Source organism: Ictalurus punctatus, chromosome 4 (genome assembly GCF_001660625.3).
Source record: "Ictalurus punctatus breed USDA103 chromosome 4, Coco_2.0, whole genome shotgun sequence".
NCBI lineage: Eukaryota > Metazoa > Chordata > Actinopteri > Siluriformes > Ictaluridae > Ictalurus > Ictalurus punctatus.
Genome location: NC_071284.1, coordinates 11,562,032 through 11,575,634, shown reverse-complemented (window position 1 = coordinate 11,575,634; position 13,603 = coordinate 11,562,032). Strand labels below are relative to the sequence as shown.

The 13,603-nt window shown below is 38.1% G+C and overlaps 1 protein-coding gene across 1 annotated transcript; it reads left to right on the top strand.

The window, feature by feature from the left end:
* Positions 1–256: 256 nt before the first annotated feature.
* On the top strand, positions 257–13,204 carry tbc1d15 (TBC1 domain family, member 15). The gene is made up of 17 exons (XM_017466687.2): positions 257–394; positions 2,666–2,764; positions 3,040–3,114; positions 3,890–4,019; positions 4,902–5,106; positions 6,069–6,171; positions 6,283–6,480; positions 7,035–7,163; positions 7,606–7,709; positions 7,827–7,921; positions 8,168–8,284; positions 8,528–8,628; positions 8,811–8,910; positions 9,834–9,931; positions 10,226–10,342; positions 12,354–12,440; positions 12,656–13,204. Exons 1-17 carry the CDS (start codon positions 359–361, stop codon positions 12,857–12,859), a joined length of 1,998 nt encoding a protein of 665 aa, XP_017322176.1. The 5' UTR covers positions 257–358; the 3' UTR covers positions 12,860–13,204.
* The last annotated feature ends 399 nt before the right edge of the window (positions 13,205–13,603 follow it).

Sequence of the window (13,603 nt, the reverse complement as noted above, 5' to 3'; positions counted from 1 at the left end):
CTAAAATATCCTCTGCTTTTGATATTATTTTATTTCAAATATATCGGCGCGGATTCTGACGACTCTTCCTCGTCAGTCCCGTTGCATTATGCGATAGCGCAGTATCCACAGTGTCCACTGGTTCTAATGCTACCAGTGTTCATCCGGGCATTTCTCGCCTACTGTCGGACATACTACTTCTTTGGCGCACTGCTTTTCGCCTACTGTGTAGTAGGGTAGTATGGATATTCGGACACAGCTATGGTTTCCGCTTTCTCTGTGTTTCTGCGCATGCGCAGTCAGAGCCACGCGGAAGATGACTTGTCAGTGTTGTTGTGGAAAGCTGACAGGCACGTGAGCTGTGCGACGTCGAGTAGCGATGGCAGGCGACATGGCGGCCACAACTCCTCCCAAGGTACTGAAAACACTGGACTTTTCATGTCAGCTCAAAATTAAACATTGAAAATGAGCTCCGCTCTGTCAGTGGGCGCGGGTAGGCTTTGTCGGGGGCGTTGGTGTGGCCTGGCCGCTTGAACAGCTGAGGAAAAAGCTAAAGTTAATACAGTGCTGTGACCGACTACTGTTTTTAGCTTTTAGTTGTTAGCCAGTTAGCACTAGCACCTCATTACACATTTACAGTTGTTTAGCTAGCTAGCTGCTATGCCAGGAATGCCACGAAGGCACATCGGCCATGCCCATAATTAAATTAGCATTCTTAGGTTCACAGTAGTAGTCTCGTGCCTCAGTTAACCACTGAGCTAATCTAACCATTTAATTATACCTAGCTTGCTAGCGCTAACTGTAAAAATACTACCTAAGTTAAATGGTTAATTAGCTAGTTAAGTTAGCCAGCTAGCCTACTTTCTTAGTTGTACTATTTAAATTAGATAAGTTAGCAAGCAAGCGTAAAACTCCCAAGATTTATACGTTATGTTCAGAGTTTAAAAATATATATATCAGAAATGTTAGTTAATTATCCAGAAATTTCTTAAATCCAGTGCAGATTTGTTAAGTTTGTTGTTAACAGTAGCATCCGGCTACTTAGTGCAAGGGCCAAAAGTTTCGCAACGCTTCGATAGATGAGCACTCAGATTACACAGTGATGCTTTACACTTGTTTAGCTAGCAGATTCTCAAAGGTATATATTTAACATCTTGTTCCTTATTTATTATTGGCTATTTTTTAATCCGTCACTTTTTATTATGGCATGTCCATAGTCTTTCCTCGTGATTAAGTTAGTTTGGGTGTACCTTTATGTAGATTATACACATAGCCTACATCATTTTCATTGGGAACTAATAGTCATGGATCAGCAAATCATCACAGATCTATATGAAAATCTACGCCACACTTTGTACTCAACTAAAAGGAGTAGTTTCTTATTTACCTCAGGGTGCCTGCAGGGGTGGATTTAGCGATTTGGGGGTCTAGGCAAATTGCAGGGATGGGGCTGCAACGAACGATTATTTTGATAATCAATTGATCTGTCAATTATTTCTTCGATTAGTTAGTAAAGGCCAATTTTTCTTTTCTGTAGTTTTTTCTTTTGAAAAAAAAAAAAAACATTGTGTAAATTGAAGGCTTTGAAAAAGGTATTAAATGTATCTATGTGAGCTATGCATTGTGCAAATGAAAAAAAAAAACATTATTTTGAAAAAACAACTGATTGTCCACAAGCTTTAAAGCATAAGTTAAATCACTATATTAAAAAATGTTTTTTTAAAAAGCACAAACTTAACTTGTAAGAGGTTGAATGTTTTGCAGTAACACACACATTCACTAATCTGAACACAGTAACATGTTACTTTATTCTGTAAATGTATGACACTTCTTACATTTCTGTACATTTACATGTTACATTACAGTTACTGCTCTCATAAAAACACAATTACTTTTGTTTCTAAATATAGCATCAAACAGCAAATGTGATCAAAATTAATATTTTATTCAGAATTATTGCGCTTCCTTTTTATTGCACGCTGTTTGATTGACGCGCATGCGTGGACTTGCGCTCATTCAGTGAAGTTTAACGGAGACTCACTCGCTGTCAGGGCGAGTCTTTATGTAAAATGGAAATACTGATGGGAATTTCTAACATTTACAGATAAGGATATAAAGGTAAAAATGTAATTTCTGTGCTGAAGAAAACATGTCTGGAACACATTAAACAGCACATGCATCTGTCGCAGCATCTGACACAACAAGCCATGTTAATACACTTACAAGTTTGTTTGAAGCGCTTATTATAAAACATTCTCATGTGTTGGACAACCTAGATCGTGTATGTTTCCCGCAGCAGCTCACTCTTAGACCTCTGCTGTTTTTCAAATGTGTTTTATTCATAGAAATTACCATTGTGAAGTGAGGTCACTGATGGGGGATATTCACAGTGATGTCACAGATCCAACAAATCCAAAATCAAATTGTCAATTATTTTAGTTATCGATTAGTTGTTGCAGCCCTAAAATATAATATGTATTTTTAGGGAGCCCCTGGTTTCTTGGAGCCAAAGGCAGCTGCCTACCTTTGCCTAGTGCTAAGTCTGCCCCAGGGTGCCTCTGCAAACGTGGAGCTTTAATTCCTTAGGCTTGTCTGTCACGGTGGAATGTTGTAATACAGCAGCACTGTCTTAGGATATAGAACAAGAGAACACAAAAACAGTTTTCCTGTGTGTTGATGTTTGCAGGTAATATTTGAACACGAAGGGGTTTTTATCCATTCAAACACAGAAGAATCAGATGATCAAGATTCACTAATATCTGGGTTCCTTCGGATCGTTGATAAGGTACTATTGACCTGTCAGTGATAGGAAGTAGAGTTCATTATGTTTGAACAGCTCTTGCTTTTTTGTAATATCACTTAGAATTGATAGTATACAGTAATTTGAAGGTCATTTTATGTCACTAAATGCTATGTATTGAAGTCACAGATTGTGTATTAAAACTGCTGTTAAACACACATGTAACATTTTTACATATAAATAAGTAAGAAATAGAAATAAGAAATAAGTACCGCATAAACAATTCACAAGAAAAATCATACTTGCATTTTTGTCTTTAGGATGGTGAAACATTTGTGGAATATAAACCTTTGGAGGATACAGTGGATCTTTCAAACATGCTTTGTGCCTGCAAGGTTTGTTATTTATTTATTTATTTATTTATTTTTTTTTAACTTATTCATTTTACTATATTGCAGTCTATGTGAAATATACAGATGGGTTACAAATTAAAGGTAAAAAAAGCTGGGAGCTCTGTAATGTTGTGGCGGCGTGGATTAGCTCTTCTTTTTTCCTTAGAGGGAATGGTCATTACAAATCAATAGTTATTCACACTGATCACCTTTAGTCTATCATGAAATATTTCTGTCCTGATGGGAGTGGTCTATTTCTGGATGACTCCGCCCTATCTACAAGGCACAAAGACTCGCTAAACAGATTGATGAGTGTAGAAATTCTGTAAATTAAATGCTGTGGCCTTTACAGTCGCCAGATCTCAACCCAGTTGAATACTTATGGGAGATTTTGGAGCAACATGTTAGACAGAGCTCTTTCCCAGACTGTTGCTGCAAATTTGTAATGACACAATTGTATAGTTTGTGTCTACACAAACTGCACCCCCAGGCCTTCTCACCCACAATCAGTGCCTGACCTCACTAATGTTCTTGTGCTTGAGTGGACAAATCCCCACAGCCACACTTCAGTCTATTGGAAGGTCCTCCCAGAAGAGTGGAGGTTATTAAAACTGCAAAGGGGGACTAAATCTGGAATGAGTCGTTCAAAAAGTATGCGTGGGTGTGATGGTCGTGTTCACAAGCATTTGTCCATATAGTGTATAATTAAGTCTTTGGAATTGAACAGGTGCATTAGTTGTTGAATAGTGTTCATCTGTTTTTATTTTGTAATGTGAAGGACTCCAGCTCAGTGGTTGAGTGGACACAGAGACCTCATCGTCCTTTAGATCAGCAGCTAAGCTATGAGACTGAGTGGGACATGGTTAACACAGTCTCCTTTAAGAGGAAGGTCCATACCAACGGAGAAGGTAAAGCATTTCCTTGTACTACTTTAAGACCTGATATGAATGTAAATACAAGTTATCAGCAGGTTGAATCTTGAAAGGAATTCCACTGCATTACCCTCAGTGCTTACCCTCAATGACTGTGGTGCTGTGCATCAGAAAAATGCTGATTTGACGGACCATGTTTTCTTTTTATCAGCCAGGAGTGCTCAGACAGAATGTATATAATATTTCCCTGGTTAAAAAAAAAAGCCAATTAACTTAAATTAACAAGGACGCAATATTACATAAAATAATTTGCTTCTGGCTGTTTCCAATGAGGGGCAGGATTTGCGTTCCGAGCTGCCTCATTCATTTTTTAAACAGTAAACTGTCTCTACTCGTACTGTCCTCTTTGAAGCAGTATTCCCGACTTGAAGGAAGATTTCATTCTTCAGCCAGAAGAAAATGTTTATGCAGTAACATTTGGCTACATTTCCTTTCCTTTCCTTTCCTTTCCTTTAGAGTGCAGATCATTTTAGCTGTAAGTTTACTTTGAATTTTTAAGGAGCAGTTTGTAATATCTAGAGCCCTCTGCTGCTTATAAGGCAAATTGCAATTGAAAACATTGACAAGCCTTCCCAACCTCTCTGTTAAAAACTACCAGACAGAGCTCAGTTCCAGCTGGTGCTGAGCTAATTCCCAGATCGGAAAATGTAGAAGCCTGAAATGAAGAATCTAACAAGATCCATTGGATGGCATTATTGCCAATAAGAGTGTATTTGAAATTGTACGATTTATTACAAGTCTAGATACACATTTAAACATTACAAGCAATAACTTAAACAATATGGGTATTTATAATGAAGACTCTTGACATTTAAAGTAGCGCATTTTAAACAGGATTCATCTTCTCATTTCTTTTAGGTGGTTCAAACCACTTGAATGAGCGCAACAAGTGGGCCTTCTCCTTTAATGTCAGTGAACTCAGAACTGTTACAATAAAACATGAAGGCTGGTCATACCTAATTTTCTGCTTGAGAGATGACTCAACAATCCCTGCCATTCACTTCCATCAAGGAGGCAGCCAAGGGTTCTTGGATGTCTTGAGGAAATCAGTGCATCTCAGCGAGTAAGTTGTCGGGGAAAGTGTAAATAGATGAAAGAAAAGAAAAATGCAGTTGATTCAAAAAGAGTTGATTTTTGTTAGTTAAATTTTTATAAATATATAATTTTTACATTAGAGGCTGACATGAACTGCGATTATTTTGTTTACGCTTCACTTCCTTTTAGCATTGTTTTGAGTGTTTGTTGTCCTGCCATTTGTCCAGCAGAGTGCAGTGCAACTTGAGTTTTTGATGTCATGTGCACTAATATACAGAAATGGAGAGAAAGCTCAGACCTGTTTTAATGAAACTATATAACCTGTCATTTTCCCTTGCTGCTTTTATTCCATGACAAAACGTGTACTATGTTTTTCTTCATGTTTATTTATCAGAGGCCTCCAAAAGTTCACTGTTTGCCATTTACAGCTTCCCGTATCGAATTGAACAGGATTTTCTTCTCTATTATTTCCCCATGAAGATTAGCTGTCTAAAACAGTAAAGGACTGAATGCAACACTATTTATATGGTAATGGGGGGACTTTTGCTGGGGAATTTCAGTTCCTCTCAGAGACACTGCTAAATGGCATGTGTCTTACGGTGAGCACGAAAGTGGCTGATATCAGGTGGGACTGCAGCTGTAAGTTTAGTTTTGAGGCTTCATGATAGAAGTAGATGAGCACTTTTCCTACCCTGCATTAAATATCACAGCAGAATGAATAAATCAAGCTACGAGCATATTCAAGGCAGTGCCGCTGAGGAACAGATAGCTGTTATTAAAGTTCTTATCTTTGCTCTCATAATGAAATATGGGCCCGGCTTTGTTGCCTTTGCTTTTCATGCCAGTTGTACAGGAGCGGGATATGACCTGCGATGTCACTCGCTTAACTGTTCGATAGTGATTTTGGTACTATTTTTGTTGTTGTTTTCATTTACTTTATCTTGTAATCAATTTAAAGACATTAACACAAGTCCTTTTTTGTCTTTGAAGGAGTCCTGATGACAAAAACATTCTGCTAGTTTCCACATATAACAAAGCAATTTCACTATCCTTTGAGAATCTTCTAGATGACTCCAATTATGGCCTTGTTCAGGTATGAGAAATATATTGAGAAAATCATATTGATGCTGTTGTGCTTAATTAAAAAAAAACTGGCACACACAAAGCTGCCAAACCACTGATCAAACTCAGTTCCTATCAACAGAAGTTTAAAAAAGATCCCTACACAACAACTTTGGGTGGTTTCTCTAAAGTCACAAACTACATCTTTGATGCATTTCGGCCGACTGAGTCTGAATGCCTGCAGCGCCCTGCTGAAGAAGTGGCAGACATTCTCGGGGAACTGATCCCTGGCCTGGAAATCAACCAGCAGGAGGAGCCTGGTTTTGAGGTCATCACCAGAGTGAGTAGCTGCACATCAGTTTGGCTCCTGTCTTATAACATGACCTTGCCAATATTCACAAACTCTCAACAATAGGAAGTCATTCTGAAAGTCAGCGGAAATCATTGTTCTCTATCTGTAACAGTTTACTTATTATACAGGTAAATTATACAGGCTGCTTTTACTGTTTGCTCTAACAAATGCCTATGCCACATGAATGTTGAAGTCTGCATTGGGACTGGGATCTTCTGGTATACAACATCAAAGCTATGGGAGCAGACCACTGAAGTGCTATTAGCAGTGCCATTATTGTGCTGCCTTGTTCTGTGCTGTTCAGTTTTTGTACCACGTCCTTGCATGTTGCTGATGGGTAAAAAAGTTAATCTATCAACCATACAAGAAAATGTGTTCAGTTATTAAGAACAATGGGTAACAAAGAATGAAAAACAGATAGCCCAGACATGTAATCTGCTTTCCCAGCTGCATGGCATAGGGATTTCTTCACCCCTGATTTATTTACAGTTCTAACAGACCTGTGCTGACTGTATGTGTCTGGATTTATGTTTTTGTTGCAGGTTGACTTGGGTACAAGGCCAGAGGTGCAGAGGAGAGAGCCAGTAATGATGGAGGACTGGGCAAAGCACCAAGACTCAGAGGGAAGAGTGTCCAATGTGCCTCATTTAAAGCACCTTATTTTCAAAGGGGTAAAATGTGAAATGCTTTTGTTTAGCTAATATGTAAACTAAAATGTTTCTTACTTTACAGTTAATGTATACCATCTTTGGTCTTATAATAATGGGCATCTTAATTTCATGCACTAGTTTCTTTTTGAAACTGTTTTAACGTGAACATTTTCAGAACACATTGTCACAATGGCATCCTGTATTTCCTTTTTTTTTTTAAATATATTAGCATTCACTGCTAATAATCACTTTTTTTAAACAATATCCATGTAATATAATGGATGTATTATATCCTGTATATGATTTGGTCTTTCACTGGTTTAGAATATCTGCTACTTCAAAAATTAAATCCAAGTTCTTATTGATATATTGATTGTTTGGTTGAATGGTTAATTGGGTAATTTAATGATGATCATTTGATCAATTATATGATCAAAATCCCATGTTTGTTTGTGTGCTTAAGGGCCTGTGCTATGCTGTGAGAAAAGAAGCTTGGAAGTTTTTGCTGGGCTATTATCCCTGGGACAGTACGCATGAAGAAAGGAAAAATCTGCAGAAAAGGAAAACGTAAGTGTAGTCTGTGAGTCAGTCTGAGTTTTCCCATTTCTGGAATGGTTTTACGCACAGGCTGTGTTTAATATAACAAAACTTGTTTTTGTTTGCTTGTGTCTCTGTGGACTGAAGGGATGAGTACTTCAGAATGAAGCTGCAGTGGAAATCAGTCAGCGAGGAGCAGGAGAAGAGAAATTCCAGGTTACGGGATTATAAAAGCCTTATCGGTAGGTGTCCAGTCAAATTCTGTTTAATTTTTGTTCTTATAAGAAGAAAACTACCCGTAACTTATTGTACAGAAAAGCCAACACTACAAAAAGTGCTTTATCCTTACTAATTATTAAAATACCTAGTTGCACTAAATTGCCAGAATGTTACTGAAGATGAATAATTAAAATATCGAAAAAATACCTACTTCTTTTTGGAAACTGGTGGATAATTGGATAAATTTTTAAATATCTTTTTAACCTTAGAGAAAGATGTAAACAGGACTGACCGCAACAACAAGTTCTATGAGGGCTTGGACAACCCTGGGCTGATATTGCTGCATGACATTCTTATGACGTACTGCATGTATGACTTTGATTTGGGTAAGTGGTGGGGGAATGGGGAATTAAAAAGCAAGTGAATATTGCTGAAAAGGGTTGGCATTGTGAAGTTCAAATTTTGTGCCTGTGTTGGGGAAAAACTTAAACGGTCTGTATAATTATTCACATCATTTTTTTAGTTGCTTAGTGCTTTTTAATGTAAACTGGAAATTGTGCTTCATTGATTAAAGTTTGCAGTAGCCTTCTGTGCATACTCGTAACCCAGTTTGATATGCTCTGGTGCAGGCTATGTACAAGGCATGAGTGATCTGCTTTCTCCCATCCTCTTTGTTATGGAGAATGAAGTAGATGCCTTTTGGTGCTTTGTCTCCTTCATGGATCAGATGGTACCATAATTTTTCAGATATCACATTTTCATATCACATCATATGCATTTTTTGCTCATTGCTTGAGGTCTTTAATACTTGTGTATGAGTAATAAGTATAAAAATGAGCATCTAGACTAATGCAGTTATGCATTAGTCATGCAGGGATTTGAGTAAAATGGCATCTCTTTTTTGGTGTTCAGCATGAGAACTTTGAGGAGCAGATGCAGGGCATGAAGACTCAGCTGATCCAGCTTAGCACATTGCTACGGCTCCTAGATTTAGCCTTCTGGAACTACCTGGGTAAATGTCTCTTGCTTAGTAATCTGACATAACCTGGTTTGATTTGCTACATGCATTACTGAAAAGCATCTCTTATGGCTTAGAAAATGTCAGTGCAGAGGCTTAATAAGCATGTCCTCTGTAGAGATGCGCTAACCATCCATTTTATTAGGAACACCTTCTCATTCGGGTCAGCCAGTCATGTGGCAGCAGTGCAATGCAAAACGTCATGCCGATACAGGTCAAGAGCTTCAGTTAATGTTCACATCAAACATCAAAATGAAGAAAAAGTGTGATCTTTGTGATTTTGACTGTGGTATAGATGTTGGTACCAGAAGGGCTGGCTTGAGTATTTCATAAACTGCTAATCTCCTGGGAATTTCACACACAACAGTGTCTAGCGTTACTGTTTTTGGCTGACAGGAGTGGAACCTGATGTCTTTTTCTGCTGTTGTAGCCCATCCACCTCAAAGTTTGATATGAGATGCTTTTCTGCTTACTACAGTGGTAAAGAGTGCTTACTTGAGTTGCTGTAGATTTCCTGTCAGCTCAGACCAGTCTGGTCATTCTCCTCTGATCTCTCTCATCAACAAGGTGTTTCAGCCTGCAGACCCTCCTCTCACAAAATGGAGACTCTTGAGACTGTTGTGTGTGAAATTCCCAGGAAATCAGCAGTTTCTGAAATAAGTGAACCAGCCCATCTGGCATCAACAACCATGCCATGGTCAAAGTCACACAGATCAGATTTTCATCATTCTGATGTTTGATATGAACGTTAACTTAAGCTCTTGACCTGTATCTGTGTAATTTGTGTTGCGCTTCTGCCACATGATTGGCTGGCTGATTAGATCGCTAAATGAATGTACAAGTGTTCCTAATAAAGTGGACGATGTGTCTATGTGATGATGTCTCTTGTATTAACTTCAGTTTCTTGCTTTTGACAGAGGCTCAGGATTCTGGGTACCTGTATTTCTGTTTTCGGTGGTTACTGATCCGCTTCAAGAGGGAACTCTACTTTCAGGATGTGCTCCGCCTCTGGGAGGTCTGCTACATCAGTCCAAATATATCAAAAAGCATTGCACTGTGTCACATTTAAAATAATGTTTTTAGGATGTATTAAATTACATTTCATAGACATCATTTTCTAATATTCGGCATTTTATATATTTTCATTTTATATATTTAATAACGTGTTAGTAATGCTTGGACAAAATTTAAAAATCATTTGAAATTAGCATTAAAATGACCAATGTAATATAGTCAGTAAAGAAAGATTTATATAGCCCCAGGTGTGTATATACTTGTTTGTGCTAGTGAATCCTTCTTTCTTTGTCAGGTGATGTGGACAGGCTTGCCTTGCCAGAATTTTCATCTTCTGGTATGTTGCGCCATTTTGGATTCAGAAAAACAGAAAATAATGGACAGACATTATGGATTTAATGAAATTCTTAAGGTAAGTTCACAAATACTTGCAGATGTTTGGCATGTCCTGCAAAAATATGAGGAATATGAGTTGATTTATTGATTTTTATTAGTACTGATGTGAAAGTGCTCCAGTGGTTTATTATTTATCTACAGTGAGGGGAAAAAAGTATTTGATCCCCTGCTGATTTTGTACGTTTGCCCACTGACAAAGAAATGATCAGTCTATAATTTTAATGGTAGATTTATTTGAACAGTGAGAGACAGAATAACAACAAGAAAATCCAGAAAAACTCATGTCAAAAATGTTATAAATTGATTTGCATTTTAATGAGGGTAATAAGTATTTGACCCCCTCTCAATCAGAAAGATTTCTGGCTCCCAGGTGTCTTTTATACAGGTAACGAGCTGAGATTAGGAGCACACTCTTAAAGGGAGTGCTCCTAATCTCAGTTTGTTACCTGTATAAAAGACACCTGTCCACAGAAGCAATCAATCAATCAGATTCCAAACTCTCCACCATGGCCAAGACCAAAGAGCTCTCCAAGGATGTCAGGGACAAGATTGTAGCCCTACACAAGTCTGGAATGGGCTTGGACCATTGCCAAGCAACTTGGTGAGAAGGTGACAACAGTTGGAGCGATTATTCGCAAATGGAAGAAACACAAAAGAACTGTCAGTCTCCCTCGGCCTGGGGCTCCATGCAAGATCTCACCTCGTGGAGTTGCAACGATCATGAGAACAGTGAGGAATCAGCCCAGAACTACACGGGAGGATCTTGTCAGTGATCTCAAGACAGCTGGGACCATAGTGACCAAGAAAACAATTGGTAACACACTACGCCGTGAAGGACTGAAATCCTGCAGTGCCTGCAAGGTCCGCTGCTCAAGAAAGCACATATACATGCCTGTCTGAAGTTTGCCAATGAACATCTGAATGATTCAGAGGACAACTGGGTGAAAGTGTTGTGGTCAGATGAGACCAAAATGGAGCTCTTTGACATCAACTCAACTCGCCGTGTTTGGAGGGGGAGGAATGCTGCCTATGACCCCAAGAACACCATCCCCACCGTCAAACATGGAGGTGGAAACATTATGCTTTGGGGGTGTTTTTCTGCTAAGGGGACAGGACAACTTCACCGCATCAAAGGGACGATGGACGGGGCCAAATCTTGGGTGAGAACCTCCTTCCCTAAGCCAGGGATTGAAAATGGGTCGTGGATGGGTATTCCAGCATGACAATGACCCAAAACACACGGCCAAGGCAACAAAGGAGTGGCTCAAGAAGAAGCACATTAAGGTTCTGGAGTGGCCTAGCCAGTCTCCAGACCTTAATCCCATAGAAAATCTGTGGAGGGAGCTGAAGGTTCGAGTTGCCAAACGTCAGCCTCGAAACCTTAATGACTTTGAGAAGATCTGCAAAGAGGAGTGGGACAAAATCCCTCCTGAGATGTGTGCAAACCTGGTGGCCAACTACAAGAAATGTCTGACCTCTGTGATTGCCAACAAGGGTTTTGCCACTAAGTCATGTTTTACAGAGGGGTCAAATACATATTTCCCTCAATAAAATGCAAATCAATTTATAACATTTTTGACATGCGTTTTTCTGGATTTTTTTGTTGTTATTCTGTCTCTCACTGTTCAAATAAATCTACCATTAAAATTATAGAATGATAATTTCTTTGTCAGTGGGCAAACGTACAAAATCAGCAAAATCTTTTTTCCCTCACTGTATACCCCAGCACTGTTGAATTCTCAAAGGTGTTGACGAATTTTCTATAATAGAGTACCCCTGATAATGGTGGCAGCTGTAATTCAAATCACAGGTATATAATACTGCTCTGGTTCTGTTTCTGTAGTAACAAGTATCACTAGGATTTACATGGTAGATGCTTCAAATAATAAGAGGGATAAAAGCACATACTATTATTGGAAAATAATCAATATTGTTTTTATTTCTTACTCATGTAATGTTTTTGTTTTGTTTTTTTGGTGGATTTTTGCATTGTATAATAATGCTTTCCCCTTCTTTGTTTTAAACAGCATATAAATGAACTCTCCATGAAGTTGGATGTTGAGGAAATCCTTATTAAATCAGAGGCTATATATTTGCAGTTAAAGAATTGCAAGGTAAGTTTTAAAGGAAACATTAGAAGACTAGTAGTCTGTCATAATGCAAATCTCTGGAATTGGTAACTCTGGTGTAAACAAGTACATAGCTGTTAGATAGCTATTTTCATGTAGTAGATGTGATCACATTTTTATGTTACTTGCCTGCTGCATTGAGGGTCATGTTGCACTGGACTGTTTTATGTTTAGGATTTTTTTTTTTCTCCCATGTTTAGGATTTGCCCCATTCAGTGAGTGAGATTCTGGGCTTGAACACTGTCACAGAGAGCTCTACATTAGAAACCAGTGAATACAGCGTGCTTGAATCACCTCAGATCTCACCAAGATCTGCACACAGACAAGACCAGGCCTGCTCCAATGGCCATGGACTCTTACAAGAAACATCACACAACACGTGTAAAGTCGGCTTTATTTCCTAGGACGTTTCATAGGTTTTTCTTAGCACCTGTATATCAGTAAGATAAACAGAGTTTGGTATCATGTAGATATTTGCTACCAGATGTTACATTGTAAAGTATCCTGGATAAAACCATAGAAAAGAATGTATGAATGTAAAATTGGGATCTTATGTGATCCTAAAACTATTATTTTTGTAATTTTCTTGTACCATATTGTCTTTTCATTGAAATAATCATTCCTTCTCACTGTATAAAGTTTTCAAAATGTAAAGATGGAGTTTCCATTGTTGATTTTAAATGCTGATTTATTTCCCCCCTTTTTTTTCTGAATCATGCAGTTGAACCAATTAAAATCTGGTCTCCTCATGGCTGTGGTGTTTGGCTTTTTTTTGTGTGTGTAACTTCTATGACTTAGAAGTAAGATTAATGTAACATGAAATTGCACCCCATCCATATTTTCATTTCATGTCACCTGTGACCTGGTTCTATCTTTAATGGAAATATCAAGTGAACCATCTGTAATGATGCAGATCTGTGGGATGACATGCAGATATACATGCTATTCTAGTGTCTGCATACTCATGTATGCACACACGTAATACAGAATTATTGCCATCCTTCATAAAAATGAGCAAAAATCAATTGATTAAAAGAACAACATGCAGTAAGTGGTATGTGAACTCAAACATGCAGGATTATTGTATACATTTATTTATTTATTTATTTTTAAAACTTACCTAAAAAATTCATGCATTTTCTCCCTGT

Coding starts and splice junctions, on each gene's coding strand:
- tbc1d15 (XM_017466687.2), top strand. CDS start 359: ATGGCAGGCGACATGGCGGCCACAACTCCTCCCAAG. Junction 395..2,665: donor CGGCCACAACTCCTCCCAAG/GTACTGAAAACA, acceptor TGATGTTTGCAG/GTAATATTTGAACACGAAGG. Junction 12,441..12,655: donor TGCAGTTAAAGAATTGCAAG/GTAAGTTTTAAA, acceptor TCCCATGTTTAG/GATTTGCCCCATTCAGTGAG.